Raw genomic sequence first — 19,900 nt, forward strand, 5'->3', positions numbered from 1 at the left:
GCATGGATGGGTATTTTTGTCAGCAGCCAACCAACTTTTTTTTTTGTTCTATAATAGTGTTTTTCCCCATCAAAGACCATTTTGCTGACAATGCTGACTTTATCTGAACTGTCACTTCTCGCGTGGCAATGCTGAATGTTTTCCTCTTCAAAAGGTTGCCTATGTCAGTGTACGCCATGCCTATGTACAATGAGTGTATTACTGGAGTTAGAAATAGAGGCAGTTAAAAACAAAGAAATCTTAGTGGAACAACAGTTGGTGCGCTGTAAGTTCCATGTTCATTAACCCTTTGGAACATGAGCACTTGATTTCTGTCAAAAACATAAGAAGCTACAAGTTTATTTAATTAATTTACAAGAAAAAAACATGAAATTGACCAAAAAAAGGTTAAGGAAAAGACAGAAAAAAATAAAAAGTTAAAAAAAAAAAAGGTTAAAAAAAAACAAAAAAACAAAAATAAAATATATAATATATAGATCAAATATTTAAGAATAATTACAATAATGATAATAATTACAAGTATAGTTTTCTGGACATTTTACTTTTTTTTTAATATTATAATCTTCTAGTAATTTCTCAGTCTCTCTCTCAAAACCAATTTCAGGTTATATTCTTGAAACCTTCTCCTAATTTCTTAAAATTTATCTTTTGTCAACTTGCTAATTCCCTTTGAGCCATATTTTCAAAAGAAAATAAAGCAATTAACTGATTGACTTTTTTTTTTTTAAAGTGTCACATTTACCTTTAAATGCCTCTGTGAAAACTGAAATTATCAGTAACTGGATGTTTAGGGAGAAAAGGCTAATCTTTCCCTACATCATCTGCATTACATACACACCACCTTACTGCGATGGTGGACGGCTCTGCAGTTAATATTTGACATCACTATCCTCTGTTGAAACTCCCGGTATTCTGCGCCATGTGTCTTGGCTAACATTACGCAGGGTACAGCACGGGGGGAACGGCAGGCGTGAAGAAAGAGCCCTCGGTTCAAGCAGAGGGGAAAGGTATCACTGCAAGGTAGTCTGGCTGTTGACCGGCCTGCTCTGTTTAGTTCGGGTTTTGCGTGTGTGTGAAGTGATAGTTCCAACACATTGTGTTCTTGTTCTGCTCTTCTTCTGTTTCAGCCTTGGCAGGTGACCCGGCATTGGATGTACTGGCTACTGTACGCTAGGTGACAGCTTGTGACATTGTAATTGTCTGCTTTGAGCGAGAGGATGGAGGGTGTAATACATCTTATGTTTCCTTTCTGGAGAAATTATTGATAACTAGAGCTGAGAGGTGGTGTTGGTATCACTAACGTAGTCTGTGCTGGTCTGGATTGATAATGGTGATTTGAGTTTGCAAATTAATGGTGGGACTAAAGTTCAAATTATTTGGAATTAGTGATTATGTTTGAAATATTAAGGAATTGTCTGTTAATTAAGCACCTTTATATCCAACATGGCTGTCCTCTGTACTCTTAAAAAAAACTCTCCTGCAGATCTTTTGCATTTGTAAACAAAAAACTTTTTCATCATACTGTAGCAAGACACTGTTCCATCTACTGAAATAAAAAAGAAAGGTTTTTGAAAGGCGTTGCTGGATTTTGTCAAACAAAATAAATCCATGTAAAACAAAATAAGGACAAAAAAGTGATATAAGAGCTCAGTTACTCTACAAAACTTACATCATACAAGTAGCTTATTTCTAAGTTAATCAGGCTATTAAAAAAATGTTTATCTCACTGGAATTTGTGTCACTTTTTACTCTCTATACATGCTGAAATAAACATGAAAAAGTGGAATAAAAATGATCTGTAATTCGAACAGCTTTAGCAAATAGACATTCAAACTCCACAAATGGACATTTTCCCCGCAGTGAAAAGAAGCAGAGCGAGAGTGACAGGGTTAGACAGGGAGAGCTGGACAGAGAGAGAAAAGATTTCACATTAGCAGCGGCGAAGATGGGGAGTTGCATTTGATATCACCTTCTGCGCTGCACATGTGCTCGCGAGTGTTCAGAGAGAGCGAGGGAGAGCGAGGGAAGCATCCTCGGCTAAATGGAAATTCCTGTGCTTCAGCCACAGCTGCAGTATGACACTTCAGATGGCCGCGCTTCCCTTTGTACAGCCCCCTGGAATTAGCCCAAACCACAATGGCATCACATCAGAAAAGAAAGCAGGAAAATCAGACTTTATTATCTGTCGCTGTGGAAATATCTGTGCGGGGAGGGAAAAAGGGGGCACAAGACCCTTGCCTTCCCTGCCATGTCAACCTGCATTTTATTATTGAAAACACACACTCAGACACACAACTGACTTCAAATAAGTGTCAGCGCTGTTATGATACCTGTGCTCGGGGAAGGCTTGGCACAGCACCCACTGTAAACATTGCTATCATTTTCCCTTTTCTTGTTGCTCTAATTTTAGAGGCAATAAAAACAATAATTTCCTACAGATTGCAGTCATAAGCAGGTAATCTGACATGTTGCGACTGTAAATGTATTTTGCTGCAGAGTAAGTGGCGAAGCACAGTCATGTCAAACTGAACCATTACTACTTCAGGACCGAAGAAACATTGTTCGACTAGCACTGGGAAACAAACTCTCTGCTAACGAAGAGAAGTAGTATCGCAGAGAATAAAACTTTCCATCAAATTGTGTTCGGGAGGGGATTCACTTCAAAGAGATTTCAACAACAGTGCTGTCTGTCTAATTTACGTTTTTCAAGCACATGCCAAATGTAAAAACCCCAATTTTGAGGAGTGTATAATTACAGGGAGAGAATGAATGACTATAAATACCCCCATCATTACTAGTCCCTCCTGAAGAACATGATCCATACTGAAGGATAATTAAGGCAAAATATTTCTGATCCTCCAACAGACTGTACCAGGAATGTGTGCACGCGTGCTTCTGTGTGTTCATGGGTTTGTGTGTGTGTTACAGATAGAGAGTGAGTGTGAGAGGGAGGGAGGGGGGAATCACAAGGCATTCTCCCCTAAATATAGTTCTGTTCTGGTGGAGCCGCTATGTACGGATACTTCAGGAGAACTCAAGACAGACCAGCTTTAATTGGTTTGCGGAGTCATTAATGGAACAGAAGCACAACTCGAGCACAAGTGTGTGTGTGTGTGTCTGAACACGAGTGCTTATGTGTGTATATTGGACCCTGTCAATGCCCTTTAAACAACAACAGACACAAGGAAATAACTTTGATCAACAAACATGTAGCAAACAAGAAGATAATAATGAACCAACATGTTCAGCCGAGGTCTCTTAAAATAGACCATTTCAACTAGGATATATCAGATTTGAGGATAATATTTCTAGATTAGGCCAGCTAATTAGTGCCCCAATATTTGGCACGGCGCTTTGACTGAGATCCAAATAAGCATATTGTCCTCATCGCAGAGGAGTGAAAGAGCTTTCCTGTGTTCTTCACTCAGAGTCAGAAAGAATGTTCAACTGAGACAGAGAAAACTTTACTCGACTGCTCTCCCTGCCTCGCTTTGTTATCTCTTCCTCTCTTTCTTGCCCGATCAAAACATAAGAATGTCGCTTTGAGTGGCCAAATGAAAGGAAACCAGGCAAACATGAGCGAGAGACCGTGTTTATTTCTAGTATATCTATAAGCCAGGCCAGGTTTTTGTGTCGGCAGGGGTCTGCACGGGTTGTTGAGTTGTTGTGAGTTGCCGCTGAACCGGCAGCGAGTCAGTCAGCCAGCCAGTTGTCAGGCAAGTACCAGTTCCTTGTTGCTATTTGTGTTTGAGTGTAGCCGTGCCGAGAGCCTCCCTCCCTCCGTTTTCCCTTTTTCCAACCGAATCCGCCAACCTCTTCCTGTGGCAAGAATCGTGTCTTACAGCAGCCTATCGCTCCGGCAATGAAAAGCCTGTGACCAAGGCATTCGTCCCCTTTCACTGCCATTGTGTCGCTGAAACAAGGAGCAGGAGCAAAGTAGTCAGCTAAACACGGTGTAGCAGGGGTTCGATGGTGGTGGCCCCGCTGTGGCTGCTAGTGCCGGGGCTCCAGTGACTTGTTGTTGCTTGTTGTTGTGTGTTTCCCCCAGCTGGGGCCGGGGCCAGGGCCAGGGGATGGCTTTTGTGTCATCGTGCGAGCGGTGCTGCACTCGTGAAACTAGATAAATGGATTAGAGGGGCGCAGATATGGGCGGGCATCTTTGAGAAAAAGACAACGGAGATGTTGAAGGGGAAGCGGGGGTTGGAAGAGGAGGGTGAAGGGGATAGGAAGAGGCAAAGACATTTGTGTTGTTGGGCTACAAGGGGTCGAGGCTGTTGTAAGAATGGCCCGCTTCTGCCTAAAAAGACAAGACAGTGATAAACTTTCCTCCCCATGCAGTCACCTCTCTCCTCCTCACTCTCCCTGCTACACACACACACACACACACACACACACACACACACAAACTGTCACAGCGCACAATTCACCACTAAAATGAATGGATTGCCACAGTGTGACATGTCTCAGTTGCAGGGGGAGATGGTCCTTGTTCACCAACAAAAGACTGTGGTATTATGGGGGGCCACAGCCTGCGACAGAATGCTAAATTGTTTTAGGGTCAACAACTTATTGTCTTTGCATGAGCCACAATTTACATATCTCCAGAGTAGCTTTCTCAGTCCTCAGATGAAAATAGCAGAACCTCCTCCAGCCTGTGAAGAGTCAAAGGCTTTCAAAGGTTGCTGGAAATACTTTTGATAAGTTGTTTTCTCTCTTTATTTCCTTTTTTTTTTCAAACAACAAAACAACTCTTTTTTTTAAGTTTTGTAATGAGCATGCAGATTTATGATATAATATATGGTAATTATTAATTTGAATTATCTAATCATTTTAACCATTATAGGGCAATTACCATAATATAAGCATTGTTTACTGCATGTAACAATGGAAACAGTGTTTCAAAACCAGATAATATCTATTTACCTCTATAATCCCAAAGAGCATTATTCTTTAGCTCTATATTTACATTTAATTAATTTATCTGCTCTTCTTTTTTTTTATTTCATGGTCTTTATTTTCTTCCCCTCCCCTGCATCGTGGCCCAGGGCATGCGGGGAAGAAATGGCTGGAAGTGACAGCCTAATTATCAGCTCCAACTCCGCTCATTACCCATTAGACAATCCACTGTACATCCACTTACTAAATGAATAATTTTGTATATATTATGGAAACACAATATTATGGCCTGCAGCTAACGCCTTTGCGCTAACCTCACGCTGTTTCAGTACAAAAGAAATAAATGGGACACCGAGAGGTTATTTAATTTTAGCCCCAAAAGCCAGCTCATGAGAGGATGTCATGTGCAAATGGAGCGCGGAGGGGAGGAGAGGGGAATATGAAATTTACACACCTGCCCTTTTTTTTCCCCGACGCAATATTAGAATCATTATTGCCAAAGCACGTGTTGTAAGTGAAATTGGCAAGAGTCATTTCGGCTGAATATAATTTATAACCGATATCTAATGACGAGGGCTGGAACGCATTTTTTTTTCTCCCAGATTGTAATAATTTATATCAGTTGTGTAAGTGCTACAAAAAGGCGACATTTAAGTTAATATTGACACAGACATATTAAACTCCTCATTACAATAAAATAATTTTGGATTTTCGTTTTCACTCTGTTGATCGTTCTTTGGAAAAAAAATATTAGCATATTCTGATTTATTTGTGTTCTGACTTAAGTTGTGTTAATGTAGCTATGAAAGCGGAATGACCCCGCTCCGGTCAACAAAAACCCTCAGTGACCTTTGTTAATTTTTCCTCTACTGCGTGACTGTTTAGCGAATGGCCATTTAAGTGACACAGATTTATGCGCATAGACGTCTCCCCACTGCCACATAGATATGGTCTAGTCAACGTTTACCAAGCTTTAAAAAAGGAAATAAATTACGTTTGCAAATTGCTGCAATGTTTTAGACTTGTGCAATGATTTATAATAATTTAATTTGAAAGCTATACGGAGATTTTAAGAGTTAATAATATAGCATCTCCAAAAGCAAATGATTTATTGCAGATTTGATAATGAACGGTAACGAAAAATATTTGTCTTATTATATTTTATGCGAAGTTAGTGTCAGAATATTACCATAAATAAAGTGCTTTTTTTGCTATTTGTATTCCTCTAGAATTTGTGAAAGCATAATACAGTTATAGGTGCAATGGGTTTAAATCAAACTGTGAAGCATAATGCATTGTGTGTGATAATACAGTTATAGTACAAGTATTTCCATGTGATTTATAGCTCTTTGGAGGGTGAGAGCTGTTTTAAGCTTAAGCAATATAATACTCGCCTATAGAGGTCGCTGTGATATTGCAAAACAGATGTGCATAAGTCACTCCACAGGTTTAGGCCACTCAAATAATTCACCCTCTGGAACAGCTCACTTCGCAGCTTATACTTTCATTTTACAAAGGTGCCCTAAACTCAAACAACGATCATTTTCTCCGATTATAGCCTACTGAAGCTATTTTAGGACAGACTTGTGGAGTTTTATCCAGATAATAACATAGTGGAAATTTATTTGTTTTTTAAAAAGTCACATTTTACTGAAGATCATTAAAAATGTAACTTTTATATTCATGGAAGGTCCTGAAAATGAAAAAAAAAAGCAAAAAACAAACAAACAGTAAAAATACAATATTCGCATCGTCTCCCATCGCAGCTCATTTTTGCACTTTCGTCTCATTATGTTTAAACCCAATTAGACTGTTGCGGTAAATCAATATTTGCTTTTGGTCACCGATTGAGGAGCAAAGAAGCTGCTTTTATAAGCTAATGATCATTATCAGCCCCGGGACAGACAGGACCCCAAAACACTGACCCTGCTCCAACAGGGGCGACAGTGTTAGTCCCCTCCCCCCCTCCCCAAAAAACGAAAATATTAATAATTTATCTTCGAATCGACTTCTCTCTCTGACAGATTAGATTTTAACCATTTGATTTTGTTTGGACTGGGCGTTCCCATATTATTACTTAATGACCTTCCCAGCTGCTCCTGTCCATTTTCTGTCACCAGCAACCATCTGGACACTTATTAGCACCTCAATGCATCCACGCTGCTTTCCTCCCAAACTTGAATAAAATTAAGCCTGGTTGCAGACTGCCAATATCATTTTTTCCCCTCCCATTCCCACCCTTCTTGAAATAAAATTGGTTGTAGGCCAACGATTTCTTTCCAAATAATATTATAATAATATAAAAATATGTAGTTACAATAATAGTAATAATAATAATAATAATGATAATAATATTATAATAATAATAATCAGAATAATGAGCATATTAAAACCAGGTCGAAAAGAAATATAGGCTGAGGATACTCGCGGGTTTTCTCTATAATTTCATTTAGTTTATTAGGCAAAATATACGATCTGGACAAATTCCTTCAACGCTTCCTATTTACAAATTTAAATCACTTGGTATTTACATTAAAGAAAGGACACCAAAAACACAAGATAGAGACAAAAATAATAATATTATTAATAATAATAATAAAGTAAAAAGCCTACCAAAATGTCCCAGCCTGCGTGGGCAAAGTGGAGAGAGAGAGAGAGTAACATTATAGGCGCGATTATAGGCTACACAACAATAGAGGAAGTAATCCATCCATCCACAGGATATTACCAAATTACGCCATTTGTTCTGTACCGACTGAATGCTACGCTGCATTATTATTTCTCAGTGTCCTTTTAGGGAGTGTGAAGTCTCTTTTTTCTATTTTTCTTTTCCTTTTTTTCAAGCACGAAAAAAATGTCTTGATCAAGCCGAGGAGAGAGCAGTGAGGACTCGTTGCGTGGCGTCTTGTGGACTCCTGGCGCTGGAAGGCAGAGAGGATCTGGATAAAGAATAATACAGAAAGGTAGATAAATACCCCCGCCGTGTTTGGACAGCGGGTTTCAATATGCATCTCAATTGTCTGGCTGAACAGCTTTGATTTGAAACAGACTGCAGTCCCACCCTCCCCAATCCCCCACTTTATTTTATAATAAAAATAATAAAATAAAATAATAATAATAATAATAATAATAATAATAATAATAATAATAATAATAATAATAGTAATATGAAGACTTTATCATTCTTATTATTTTAGTTATCGTAATAATTTTACAACCGAAAAAAAAAACGTTTTAGCTCGTGTAAAATAAAATGATCCCCCGTGTAATGATCAACATGTATGATTCCTTTATATCATTTTTATTTCTAAGAGTGTTGCATACACAGAGAGGGTATTTTGTAATACTTGAAACAGAGGTAAACTTTCCCCCCCTCTCGGTAAGAGCGCTCCCCTGGGCTCCGGGTTCTCCCAGGGGTCTTTAGGGAAAGCACACAGCCCAGACAGAGCCCGTTTTACTCGGTGACTTGATAAGTAGCCACACTCTCCCCAGAGGCGAGGAATTAAAGGGGGTGTGGGATGGGAGTCAAGACCCCTGTCACCCGCAAAGCAAACTGTGTTTTATTTATCTTTGTTTATTTAATTTCGTGGTGTGGTTGTTTTTGTTTTATGTTTAAAAATATTTTAAAAACAAAAAAAAAAATGCTAGATGTTAGGTTTATATACTGGAATCCGTGAAACAATTTGCATCCCCTATAATCATTTGTATTTGACGAATAATTACTGGAGTTATGATTTCATCAACATCAAAGGCCTTCCTTGCGTTATTACTTAATTTTAGTTCTTTTGATTATAGCTGCACATTATTGTTTCAAAAGTGCAATAATCATGGCATTCTTAATTTGTATTTAATTTTCAGGCTGGGGTTTGTCATTTTCTCGTGGCAGTATGTTTCCAACAATCAGCAAACGCAAAAAAGTAAAAGCCTCACCTGTCATGGATGGGTCGAAAGGAAGACTTGAGGATCTGTGTTGGAGGTGAAACAGACCTTACGCCGTTTTCGTGGTCTAAAGGGAAATAAGCAAAAACAATCATCAGTACTGGCATATACTGAATAAATTCTAACTTTTTTTTTTTTTTTGCTTATATACATGGACATTTCTAACTAAAAAAAGCACCAGTGTTGCTGTGCGAATCTGACGTGAACAATTTAGATTTAAGTGTGTATATGTAGCCGACTCGTGCGAACATATGTGTATTGTTATTATAATTGTATATTTCAAAAAGAAACAGGCATAAGATGCACCATTAATTGAATACATATGGATTATGGTCAGTATAAAATACATAGCGCTTGCATGTAACACTTATGCGCGTGCACGCGTATACGCTGTTCTCCTACCTATGTGCTTTGGACTGTGGGTCTCTGGCGGGGCCTTGCTGTCATTGCTGAGTGCTGCTGCAGCTGCTACCGGCGACACCACCACTGATGTCGGCTGCTGCTGCTGCTGCTGCTGGGCCGGCAAGTGGTGGTTGTGGTGGTGATGGTGCTGGTTTACTCCCAGAAACGACCTCACATTTAGCAGGGAGTTCTGGCCCAGGAAAGCCCCATTTGTCCAGTTGTGGAACTTTCCAATCTGGCAAGTGTACAGTCCATGACTGGGGAGGAAGGCCGGGTGGGTCTGGATCTGGTGGTGGGGCGCTGATGAGTGAGTGGTGGCCGCTGGGCCACAAGGGGACGTGGGTTTCTGAGATGAACTATCTGGACTAGTGGCGGTCTCTGCTAAAGACCATATTTTAGGCTTATTGTTAGACGGGAGAGGAAAGCTCCCGGGTCTATCCGGGGATAAAACTCTCGTGGTGTTGTTGTTGTTGCCGTCCGAGTTCTCCTTACTCCCTGGGTGAACTGAAATTGTGCTCTTAGATTTGTCAAAGGCCTCATGGGCCTGTAGGGCGAAGGCCCGTCTTTTCTCCAAGCTGTCCAAGTCTCCCCCCGCACCGACACCGCCCCTGTGGTCCCTGCTCCCCTCCGTAGATTTATCATCATCATCCTCGTTGCTCTGATCCCCGTCGTTGTCGTCGATTTTGTCTATATCTATGCTCTCCAAATCAATCTCCTCCTCGTCTTCGTTTTTCTCCCCCTCGTCTCCACTGCCGAATAAGTTACCGTCCTCCCCGTCCTCTTTGCTCCTGCTGCCCCAGGTCACCTTGTTCTCCTTCTTGAGCCTCCTCCTGGCGTTGGCGAACCAGGTGGAGACCTGCGTCAGCGTCATTTTGGTGATGATGGCCAGCATGATCTTCTCGCCCTTGGTCGGGTACGGGTTCTTCCTGTGCTCATTTAGCCAGGCTTTCAGGGTGCTGGTGCTCTCCCGGGTGGCGTTCTTGGGCCTGGCCGGGTCCCCGTACTGAAACTGGCCGTATGGGTAGAAGGCCGGAGACGTGTGGGCTGCAAAGCTGGCAGGATGGACGCCAGGACTGTCCTTCAGCTCATACTGGGATCCCTTGAAAATGAAGGAAAAAGTGTTTAAACAGTGAAACACTTAATATGCATAAATAGTTGATGCAATGAATGGTCACCCATATTATTCAATGTTTTTAATGTATCCCAGATGCATCTTTGCCATTGTTTATAGGCCTGCCTGAACTCAAACAAGTGAAACGACCTCCATTTATTTAAAAAAAAAAAAAAAATCCAGGAGCTGCAGTTGCACCTGACTGTGAGCTTTCCACAAATAAGCTTCTCAACTTGCAAAAATACCACATGCTAGGCCCTGCGTCACCTGCGCCTGCACAGATACTCACCCAAAGGCAGAGACCTTTGAGCAGCTAACGTGTTTCATACATGTCAGTCTAAAAACGGAACACATGAAGTCAACAGGACGAGAGAAAAGTTCGCTGCATCATTGTGAACACGCAGATGGCATGCAAACTGCCAGCTTTCAAGTTTACCTGCCAAACTCCCCCTCCGCACTTCTCAGGCATGTCAGAGCACTTTCGAGGCCTGAGTTGAGTTTTCTCCGCGTGCCACGCTTACACATGGCTCGGTTTATATTTGCTTTGGACACAACACTCAAACATATCGATCAGTTCACACGCTGAGAGTTTTTGGAAAATGGCTCTAGTTTTGGAGCTTTGGCGCAATAGTCCCTGCCTGTGGGCCTGACGCACACATTAGTTAACACATGAATGCACTGCAAGTTGATTTTTATTACCAGGTGTATTTTAGGCCAATTCATGTAGAGACAATAAGAATCCACGTGGCACTCAACCATGACAGGAGCAAACACTGTAGCAAAACAAAGCCTCCGCCACGATTATTATTTATTGTATGCTATTTATAACACATGCGTTTATTCTATGGTGATAATATTTCTAATGATCTAATAAAAATAATGTGACCGTTGTAAGAGACGACTAGAAACTTTTTTTGGACATGGTGCACGCTAAAACACACATGCATTACACGCTTATTGCCTCCGTGAAATTTATTTAAACTTTGCAATCGATAATTCTAAAATTTTGAAATAATTACCGCATGGGTGGTGTGAATTACATCGTTTGTTTACATTTTTTCCTTCATGGACAAATAAATAATTTTCAGTCAAAATTTTGGTTTCTTTTTCGCCTCTAGCCACAGCTCAAACTTTTCACATTTGTAACTCGGCCAAACAAGGCATACATATGTGGAAGAAAATCGAGCGAAAATGGACAAAAATTTAGCAATCAATAATTAAATAATAAGGCAGTGGGGTGCGTTTTCATTCCTTTTCTTGCGCCTATGTCGTTTATTTTAATTTTTTATTTATTTTGTTTTTTTTCGGAGAACCTCAAGCATAAACAATCGTCTGCCTATTCGTACACAGAAACAAAAAGCAACATAAATTCTTACCATTTGTGAGAAAAGAGCCAAGTCCGCGCTGGTGTAAGGTAAGAAAGCGCTGTAGTTGTGTGCGTACGGGTTGGCGTACATGCCCAACACCGAGGTGACCGCCGCTGCGGTGGCGGACGGACTTCCCCCGATTTCAGTGCTCCCTCCCCGGGACGACGGCGTAAGCACTCCCGGTCTCTCGCTCCCGTACACCGCCTGGGAGGCACTTAAGTACTGCGGGTAGCCTAGCTGGGGGAAAGACATCTCCACCGCCGAAATTGTCGCACAGTTGTACCGTCCGACAAATCTGTGCGTAAAAAAAGTGTGCGAGAGAAAAAAGAAAAAAAGGAACCCGGAGGAGTAAAGGGAAAGTGTTTAAGCCAAAGTCACAGCTACTACAGACATACAGTGGTATGCAGTCAAAACAAGCCCGCTCTTAAATCTCGGCTTCCTCTCTTTTCTCGCGCAAAGTCCGCTGGATGTGATCTGATCAACAATTGCGCTCCGACTGACGCGCCTGGCCCTGAGGTCTCCAGGCTGATCTCTCAGATACAATTTGAAGTTGATGCTTTGATTGGCATCCCCTACTTGAGCCTGCAAGCTCCTCCTCGTTTGGAGCAATGTGGATAATGTGAATATAGAGTGAGCACATTGGCTGGGGCCTCTCTCTCGCTCTCTCTCTCCCCCTCGCTCTCTCGCTCTCTCGCTCTCTTTCTCTCTCTCTGACTCTCTCTCTCTCTCCGTGTTTGGACTTATTGTATGTTAAATGTTCAAGCATTAGAGTCCATTCACCGAAGGCTTTGATTGTTGTATGACAACCTGTCTACACGATTTTACAGCTGTCCGACACAGGGGGAAGTAAACCCGTCAGAAGAAGGAACTTACTTTGAATAGATTTAAATTGTAATTAAAGAGGGAAAATGCCTCTCCGCAGAGGAATTAGTGTTTGGTATCACGGGCTGCCGGTGCGTTTATTAAATTCACAGTGACTAATTTACTCTTAAAGTGTCTTCCTCCAAGTTGGATTTATTCATTGTAGTGTTCTTTATCTAATGTTTTCAAAACTTGTGTTAAATCGACAGAATAGTTTAATTGCGTTTATTAGGATGATGCATTTAAAATTAAATGTTTTAGATAAAACCGCCAAATTAATTAATAAATAAAGAAAATAAGTTTTATTTTTCAGCTATGTCACTGCAAGGTGTGTTTAAAGTTTAAACAGCTAATTTCCACACGCGTTTCCTTCCAAAAGACAAAGCAGTTAAGGAAAACCATGCAAAATCTCTCCATATGATTTATTAATTATGTATGTTTTTATTGACTTGTGTTTTGGTTTCCTTTGATTTCTCCATAAAGGTTTAATCAGCCAAATTCTCCCTCTCTTTTTCTCACCCTCGCTCCATCTGCACGCGCGTCTGTGTGTGTGTGTGTGTGTGTGTGTGTGTGTGTGTGTGTGTGCCTGCGTGTGTTTGTGTGTGTGTGTGTGGACTTAAACCAGATTGCTGTTGTCCTTTGTAACAACAGAGCCACTTCACGTTTCCTTGTTTTTAGTGAAAAGGAATGAGGAAACGCCAGGGACAAGTCAAACACTCAGGCACCAGACTGTAAAAGTCTTTCTGGACGCACCACAAAATATTATCCAAACACATTTTGATACACTTTGGGTCCCTAATCTAAAAACGACTTGCCTTTATTTTCAACACATTAACTTTAAAAAGTGGGTCTGGAAAATCATTTATCCGTCATAACCTGTTCACCAAAACGTGACTTTTGCATTCCTAAAAAGCACAAATCTACGACTTTATTTGATTTAAAAATGACTCCCAAAAATATAATTCCACAAGAGTTGAACTGAAAAAAATAAATATCTGATGCTGTAGCTTTTGGTCACCTCCTCTTGAACCGTTTATCCATTTTCCAGCTCAGAAAAAAAGGGTCGGTCTGTAACCTCCACTTTCCTTAGCTGTCCACTCCTGACACAGCCATGTGGCTCACGAGAGGGGGCTGTTCATGTTTTAACACTTCTATTTTTATTTGATTTGATTCTTATATCACCCACCTCCCGAGTCAACGGGGGGTGTTCTGTAGATCTAGATTTAATGCCTTAACGACTGAAGCCCAAGAAGTCAGTAGATTTTGATCTGCACCAGATGGCTCCGAGTGGATATTGCCGAGCGCCGAGGATCTGTTAAAAATATCTGAGGGGCACTGATGGTAATCTGGGTAACACATCAGAAAGGAGGGGAGGAATGGCAATTGTGATAACCCGCTGGAAATGTGTGCAGGGGGCTAAATATGATGGTGGGTTGGTGGTGGAGGGGTGCTGGGAGAAAGAGACTGAAAATCTCTCTAAATAGAAATGAAAGAGACATTAGAGAAAACGATAAATAGAAAAAAAGTAAATGTGCTTTACCGACAATATTAAAAATAAAAGGAATTGGCAAAGACTATAATAATGCAAATAAAAATGAAAAATATTAGATACACTGGAGGTGCAATTTTATTTTAGTTTTTCTCTTTAGAATTTTTTTTTGTTGTCTATTTCTTTTTTCTTTCTTTTTTTTTGAGAAAATAGAAATGTGACTCTTGGTAAACAATGGCACGTGTTGAGGGCAGTAAACCGTCACCGTTAACTGATTTATTGGGTCTTGTTAAACTCTCATTACCACCACAAGCTCCTCAGCTTCAACCCGGAGAGAGAGTGAGAGAGCGCGCGCGGGAGAGAGCGCGAGTAAACTTTGTTCCGGATCCTCTCGCCGTCCATCCCTTTTTTAAAACTCGTCTTCCTCAACGCGTTCACTCCCAAAGCCTTTCCACGAGACAGACGGGCTTTTGCCATCTGTATCCGTCGCTCTATGACGCACACGAGCTTCCACGCACACAAGTGCACACGCGCTCTCATAAGTTAACGATTTTTTGAATACTCTCTCCCTTTATATAAAAAAGAAAAGAAAATCCGCAGGCTGCTCATATTAGAGAGTTTTATCATGTAAATCTACAGGAGGCTCTTCATAAGCTGTTATGCCTTAATGGTCATATTTTAATAAGTCACTCAGGTGCTGGATACGTTCCTTTTTTTATTTAACAGCCCGCCTTACACATTTTAAATTTCCTGTCTGTCACCTATTTTATCTTTACATTTTTATATTCATGATACCTGCCCTTGGCAGAAAAAAACATATATAGTTATGTGTAAGCATTGTTTATGTTGTCGATGTGTGTGTGTGTGTTTGAATGTAAAATGGCTTGTAAGCTCATTCATCTACCTCCACCCAAAAAGAGAGTGAAGCCCCCTCTCTCTCTGATAGCCTGTAGAGTTTGAACCTCTAAAGAACATAAATATTGTCAGTTGCTCTGTTGAAGGATAGACACCTCATGTCCAAAATAGAAATAAAATTGAGTGGCATAGCTGCTGTACATTTTATTTAATCTATCAGTAAATGACAACACAAACACTTCATGTGTTATTCAGCGAATAAATAAATAAATAAATAAATAAATAACGATGGCCAGCCATTAAATACAAAGAAGTAAGGTTCACATTTTCAGAGTTGATTATTTCATAGGTGATATTGCAGTAGTGCTGTGCAAACTGTCACCAGTTATGTTTTATGATTGTTGTAAAAGTTTTGTTGAATCCTTTTTTTTTTTTCTCAAAATGTATAAATATGTAAACAAACACAGATGCCCTGTTTTGTACCACATGATTGTAGCTATTATAGATCTTTGAGTCATCTTTTTTCTAAAAGGTATTTCCTTAACTTTTTTTAAATTAAATAACACACAAGTTAGTTTTTTTTAATAGCCTGTTGTACTATAACCAGCATGTTTATGTCATTTATATATTAAAAAAAAAAAACTATTGTAAGTATGGGGTCACGGCAATGTAGTTTTATAATTCAGCCTGATTCAGTTTAATTAAAATCCATATGTGCTTGAACTCGGGCCTCTAGGAACTGGGCCAACACATAGACCTGAGTGACTCCAATAGAAGTCAAAGAGAGTGAACCTGCATTACAATAACACCGGTTATGTTGACAGTTGGCTACCACCGCAGAGGTCAGGGGTGTCTCTGTGAACTAATAACTGTGGTGAAAGATACTCCTTTCCTGCCTCTGGGAGTGCCAAAGTTGAGGAAAGGTTAAGAATCCGCAGAATGTCCCTTTTGTGCTTTTCTTGCAGATTATCAAATTAGGTGTTGAAACCAAAACTCCTTTCCCCTTGAAGAGAGGAGATTAGATGAATATCGATGATATCAATGGACCATCACAATTGTTAGCCCTCATCCCTTTAACTTCCCTCACAAACATGTACGCTCACGCATCGGTTCCTAATGTACTCCCTGAACTGCGTCAGAGCAACTCGACTATTTAGCTGGGGGTTAGAGTCAGAGGACCACTGGTGTTACTGTGAGACATCTGATACACAGACAACTGCACCACACCTATAGGTAAGGAAACTAGGAATTTCCTGGATAATAAAAGAGGTCTATTCTAGGTCTTAGAAGGTCAAGACGTTATGCACTTGACAGCTAAACACTTGGAGGGGTGGTGTTCGCCGGTTTTGAAGTGACAAAGAGCTTCGGAGCTCAAATTGTTGCCAAAAATAAAGTTGCTTTGCAGCAGTTGGATGTGCAGTTTCACCCAACACTGTGCATGTTTAGTCCTGCAACAGGTCGAGGGCAATAAATAATTTTGACTTCACGTGATACCATTTATAATACAGGAATGTCAGGGCATCGGCCTGCATGGATCTGTAGGGGATATAAAGAAATGAATCTTTCAAACAGACACGCTTTCAAATCCATATACCTTTTTTTTCATGTATATTTCTTTGAATTGATGAGCCTTCAGCTTGCTGAACGATGCTCAAAACATATTCTCAATTTTGCAATTGTAACCATTACCTTTGTCATAATTTCTGTATCTTTAAAAAGACATTTTGATGGACGAAATTTAATTAAGCAAATCCTCGAGGTCAGAAACATGACTTTCTAAATAACTGCTCTCTAAATTTTGGTCAGATAGACACATCGGTTGTAGTTTTGTAACACCTTTTCTGATCTCTTGTTTTAATCTATTTTATAAAATTGGACAACCCTGTCTCCAAAAAAAACATGTTTATGAACTAATAGTAATAATTTATTTTGACAATTATATTTGTACAAGAAACATATTTCTACATCAGAGACTGATGTTTGCATCTTCAGTTTCACACGTTTAGGTTTATGCAACAAAAGCTTATTGGTTAAAGTTTGGGACAGATCGTGACTTTCGTTAAATATTAAAGTGAACACATCCTACCTGCAATCAAGTTGCTGTTGAATTTCTAAATATTAAACCAAGACTGCAACCTTTTCCTGATCTTAACCAAGTGCCCAAAACATAACCATAGGAGAACATAACTATGCTTTAGTATCTTTGAACAAATATAGAAAACAACTAAAGTAAATTATAAGTAAACACTGTGCAGATGCGTCAACATTTAGTGACTTGGCAGATTATTAACGTGTCCTCATTATGCTGATATAAAGGCCTAATCTGGGATGCATTACCATTTTGCTCAAAATGTATTTTCTGTTCCAAATTAGAAGTGGATAAATGCTTTTCAGAGGAGAATATGTTGGAGAAGGTCCAAGTAGGAGCATTTAAGGTAACTCGCACTCAGCAGAGTCCTCTGTCCTGCCCTGTAATGCAGTAATGATGGGCTACTGCAGCAAGGACACAACCACCACCACTGTTGCTAAATGTATAATACAAAAACCAGACCATACACTAAGCACAGAGGGTGTTACCTCATCGTGATTAATAAGTATTATCATGATTAAGTAGCGCGCTTGCTGTCACTCTTTGCAAAATTGTTGGGGAAACACAGTGCTTCATTATTGTTGACAAGTTTCTTTTAACTCATTCTGGCTTCTAACTGCATACCATACAAAAGACAACAGCCAAGGATCTGACTTTTTTCCTCCCCAAGGGCATTCTCAGGGGTGGGTAATGAACGGGTGGGCCCAGATTTTGATGTGGTTAGGGGCCAAGGGGAGAGAAATGTGAGAAGGGGTGTTAATTGTTTTGGCTCTTTGCTGGGGAAACATATCAACATTAGATCTAATGGAGGTTAAAGACTCTCATTGCCATAGGGGCTGGAGCTAATGAATAGCTATAGCTAGCCAAGGAGAGAGAGAGAGAGAGGGAGAGGGAGAGAGAGAGAGGGAGAGAGAGAGAGAGGGAGAGAGAGGTGAAAAAGAGGATGTAGCATTTACTGGCCTTTAAAAGCTTTTAACTGCATTCAGCTGGGTGTTTCATTGCAGTATTGACCTAAGAGGATTAACATTAAGAACTCATGAAAGTATTTTTTATATGGAATGTTTTTTTTTCTTAAATGGGACATCTAAAATTTTAAACGCAGCTATTTGCAACTACAGTGAGTGACCTGAAGGACAACTTCAAGCATGACTTTAGAGAAGATTTCCAAATCTCCTCATTTAAAGTAACTGTCATTTTAATTTACCTTCATTAAATGCAAACATTTTTAAAACTTGTTGCATATAGATTCACAAATAGAGCAGCTCACACTGCAGAAGATAATTAAACACTTTTGGCAATTCACAAAGTAATTCCATTACTTGGTTTAACTTCTCCATGAATAATCAACCGGATTCTGGTGAGCCAACAGGCTGCAAGCCACAGACTCCCTGCCTATACTGTATGTGCACATCTGCACATTTCAGTTGCAGATGTATGCAAAGTACAGTAAACGTGAGAGGTACAAAGAAAAGACTTTGGATGAAGAGAACAACAATATCAAAGTCTTCTTTTTGTCCTGCATATAATTTTATGCTAAATCTGAATGAGGGAGACTCAAACATCGGTTTGAAACACTAGCTTAGAAATATTCATAAGAGTTAGTCTCCCATTTCAGATGTTTATTTGCCGCCTCGGAAATGGTGGAAAAAAAAAACGGAAGCATGCAAATCTGCTTTCAGATGATACAATTCCCACGTTTATTTATCAACAGAGTTAATTGAATTTTAAGGAAGGGCCTTCTTGGGGAAAAAGATTTTTGTACACTGAAGTATTCTTTTGAAATTACACCCTTTGATATTGGTGTAAAGGATAGACTTATAGATAAAATGATCAACAGAAAGCATGACAAATGGAATTTTAATGAGGCTGTTTCTTTTATCTGTTATCATGTTGTGCTGCTTTTTGCTTTGGTGTGTCTTTGTACCAACTATTGATAGTAGTTGAAACCTGCTGTTTTTATGTTACTGGACATGCTCCCCAGGATGCCTCGGCCTCTCACTCCTAACAACACTGCTATCACCTTGATCACTGATCAGACTGACTCTGTTTCAGTTGCTTTGGGGTTTAACTTCCTGGTGTGTTTAATTGGTTATAAACAAGCCTAAAAAATGCTGGAGAGAAAAAATATAAGTCAGACTTTTCAGATATTTGGATATTAGGTAGGACGGTTTGGATGAGATGTTTTTTTCCCTTCAGTTCTTTTATGAAAAATACACAACATATGCATATTTAGTGCTACTTTAGTGGACAGCCAACTTTCACCTAACCGGTTTTTGTCACTGGATATTGTTCTTGACAGTTTTGGGACGAGAAACTACAATTTTGAATTCAAATGATTGGTGTCATCATGGCTGCTGAGTAGGGTAACCATTGGTTCGACCCTCTAGCCTTGGGTGTTATGGGGTCACAGATGAAAACAGCAGTCTGTCAAATTCACTTATGCAGTAATGAGTTATAGACACAGAGATCTGGGTGGGGGAGGGTGTTTGTTAGAGGACAAACACCCCCAAAAATAACAGGGTTCCAGAAGGGTTTACAGGCTGTTGATGTATTAGATTAGCTCTTTGTGGCACAGATTAGATCGTCCCTTTGCAGCTGAGCAGGGACAAACAAATGGAATCTCCTTTTTCTCTGTTTAGACAACCATGACAAGCCTCAATACAAGCTAAAAAAGAATCAGGTTGAGTGCCCAAGAGTATACAACCTTAAACATGTCATTTGGTGACATTGTTTGGATACTTTTTGTGGCTCCGATAACTTTGTTCTGAGAAAAAATCAACAGTCAAAATCATTGTCAACAATTCAATGTCTACTCATGTATTAGTCTACCCTTTTATTTGTCCCGGTGTGTCACTCATTTTAATGTCTCATACAGAGACATCTATTCACTC

The 19,900-nt window shown here is 39.9% G+C and overlaps 2 protein-coding genes across 2 annotated transcripts in view; one reads left to right on the forward strand and one right to left on the reverse strand.

Annotated features, from left to right (window-relative positions):
- The window catches only part of irx4a (iroquois homeobox 4a), a 486,370-nt gene that overhangs the window by 167,271 nt on the left and 299,199 nt on the right, over positions 1–19,900 (forward strand). The gene's annotated exons all lie outside the window — the stretch shown is intronic.
- Positions 7,328–12,261, reverse strand: irx1a (iroquois homeobox 1a). Its single transcript, XM_042490228.2, has 4 exons — positions 11,725–12,261; positions 9,238–10,336; positions 8,827–8,902; positions 7,328–7,835 (listed from the first exon to the last, which is right to left on the reverse strand). The coding sequence occupies exons 1-4, from the start codon at positions 11,965–11,967 to the stop codon at positions 7,760–7,762; spliced, it is 1,494 nt and encodes a 497-aa protein (XP_042346162.1). The 5' UTR covers positions 11,968–12,261; the 3' UTR covers positions 7,328–7,759.

This window comes from Plectropomus leopardus, chromosome 11 (assembly GCF_026936395.1).
Source record: "Plectropomus leopardus strain MGB_pleo_1.0 chromosome 11, ASM2693639v1, whole genome shotgun sequence".
Taxonomy (NCBI): domain Eukaryota; kingdom Metazoa; phylum Chordata; class Actinopteri; order Perciformes; family Serranidae; genus Plectropomus; species Plectropomus leopardus.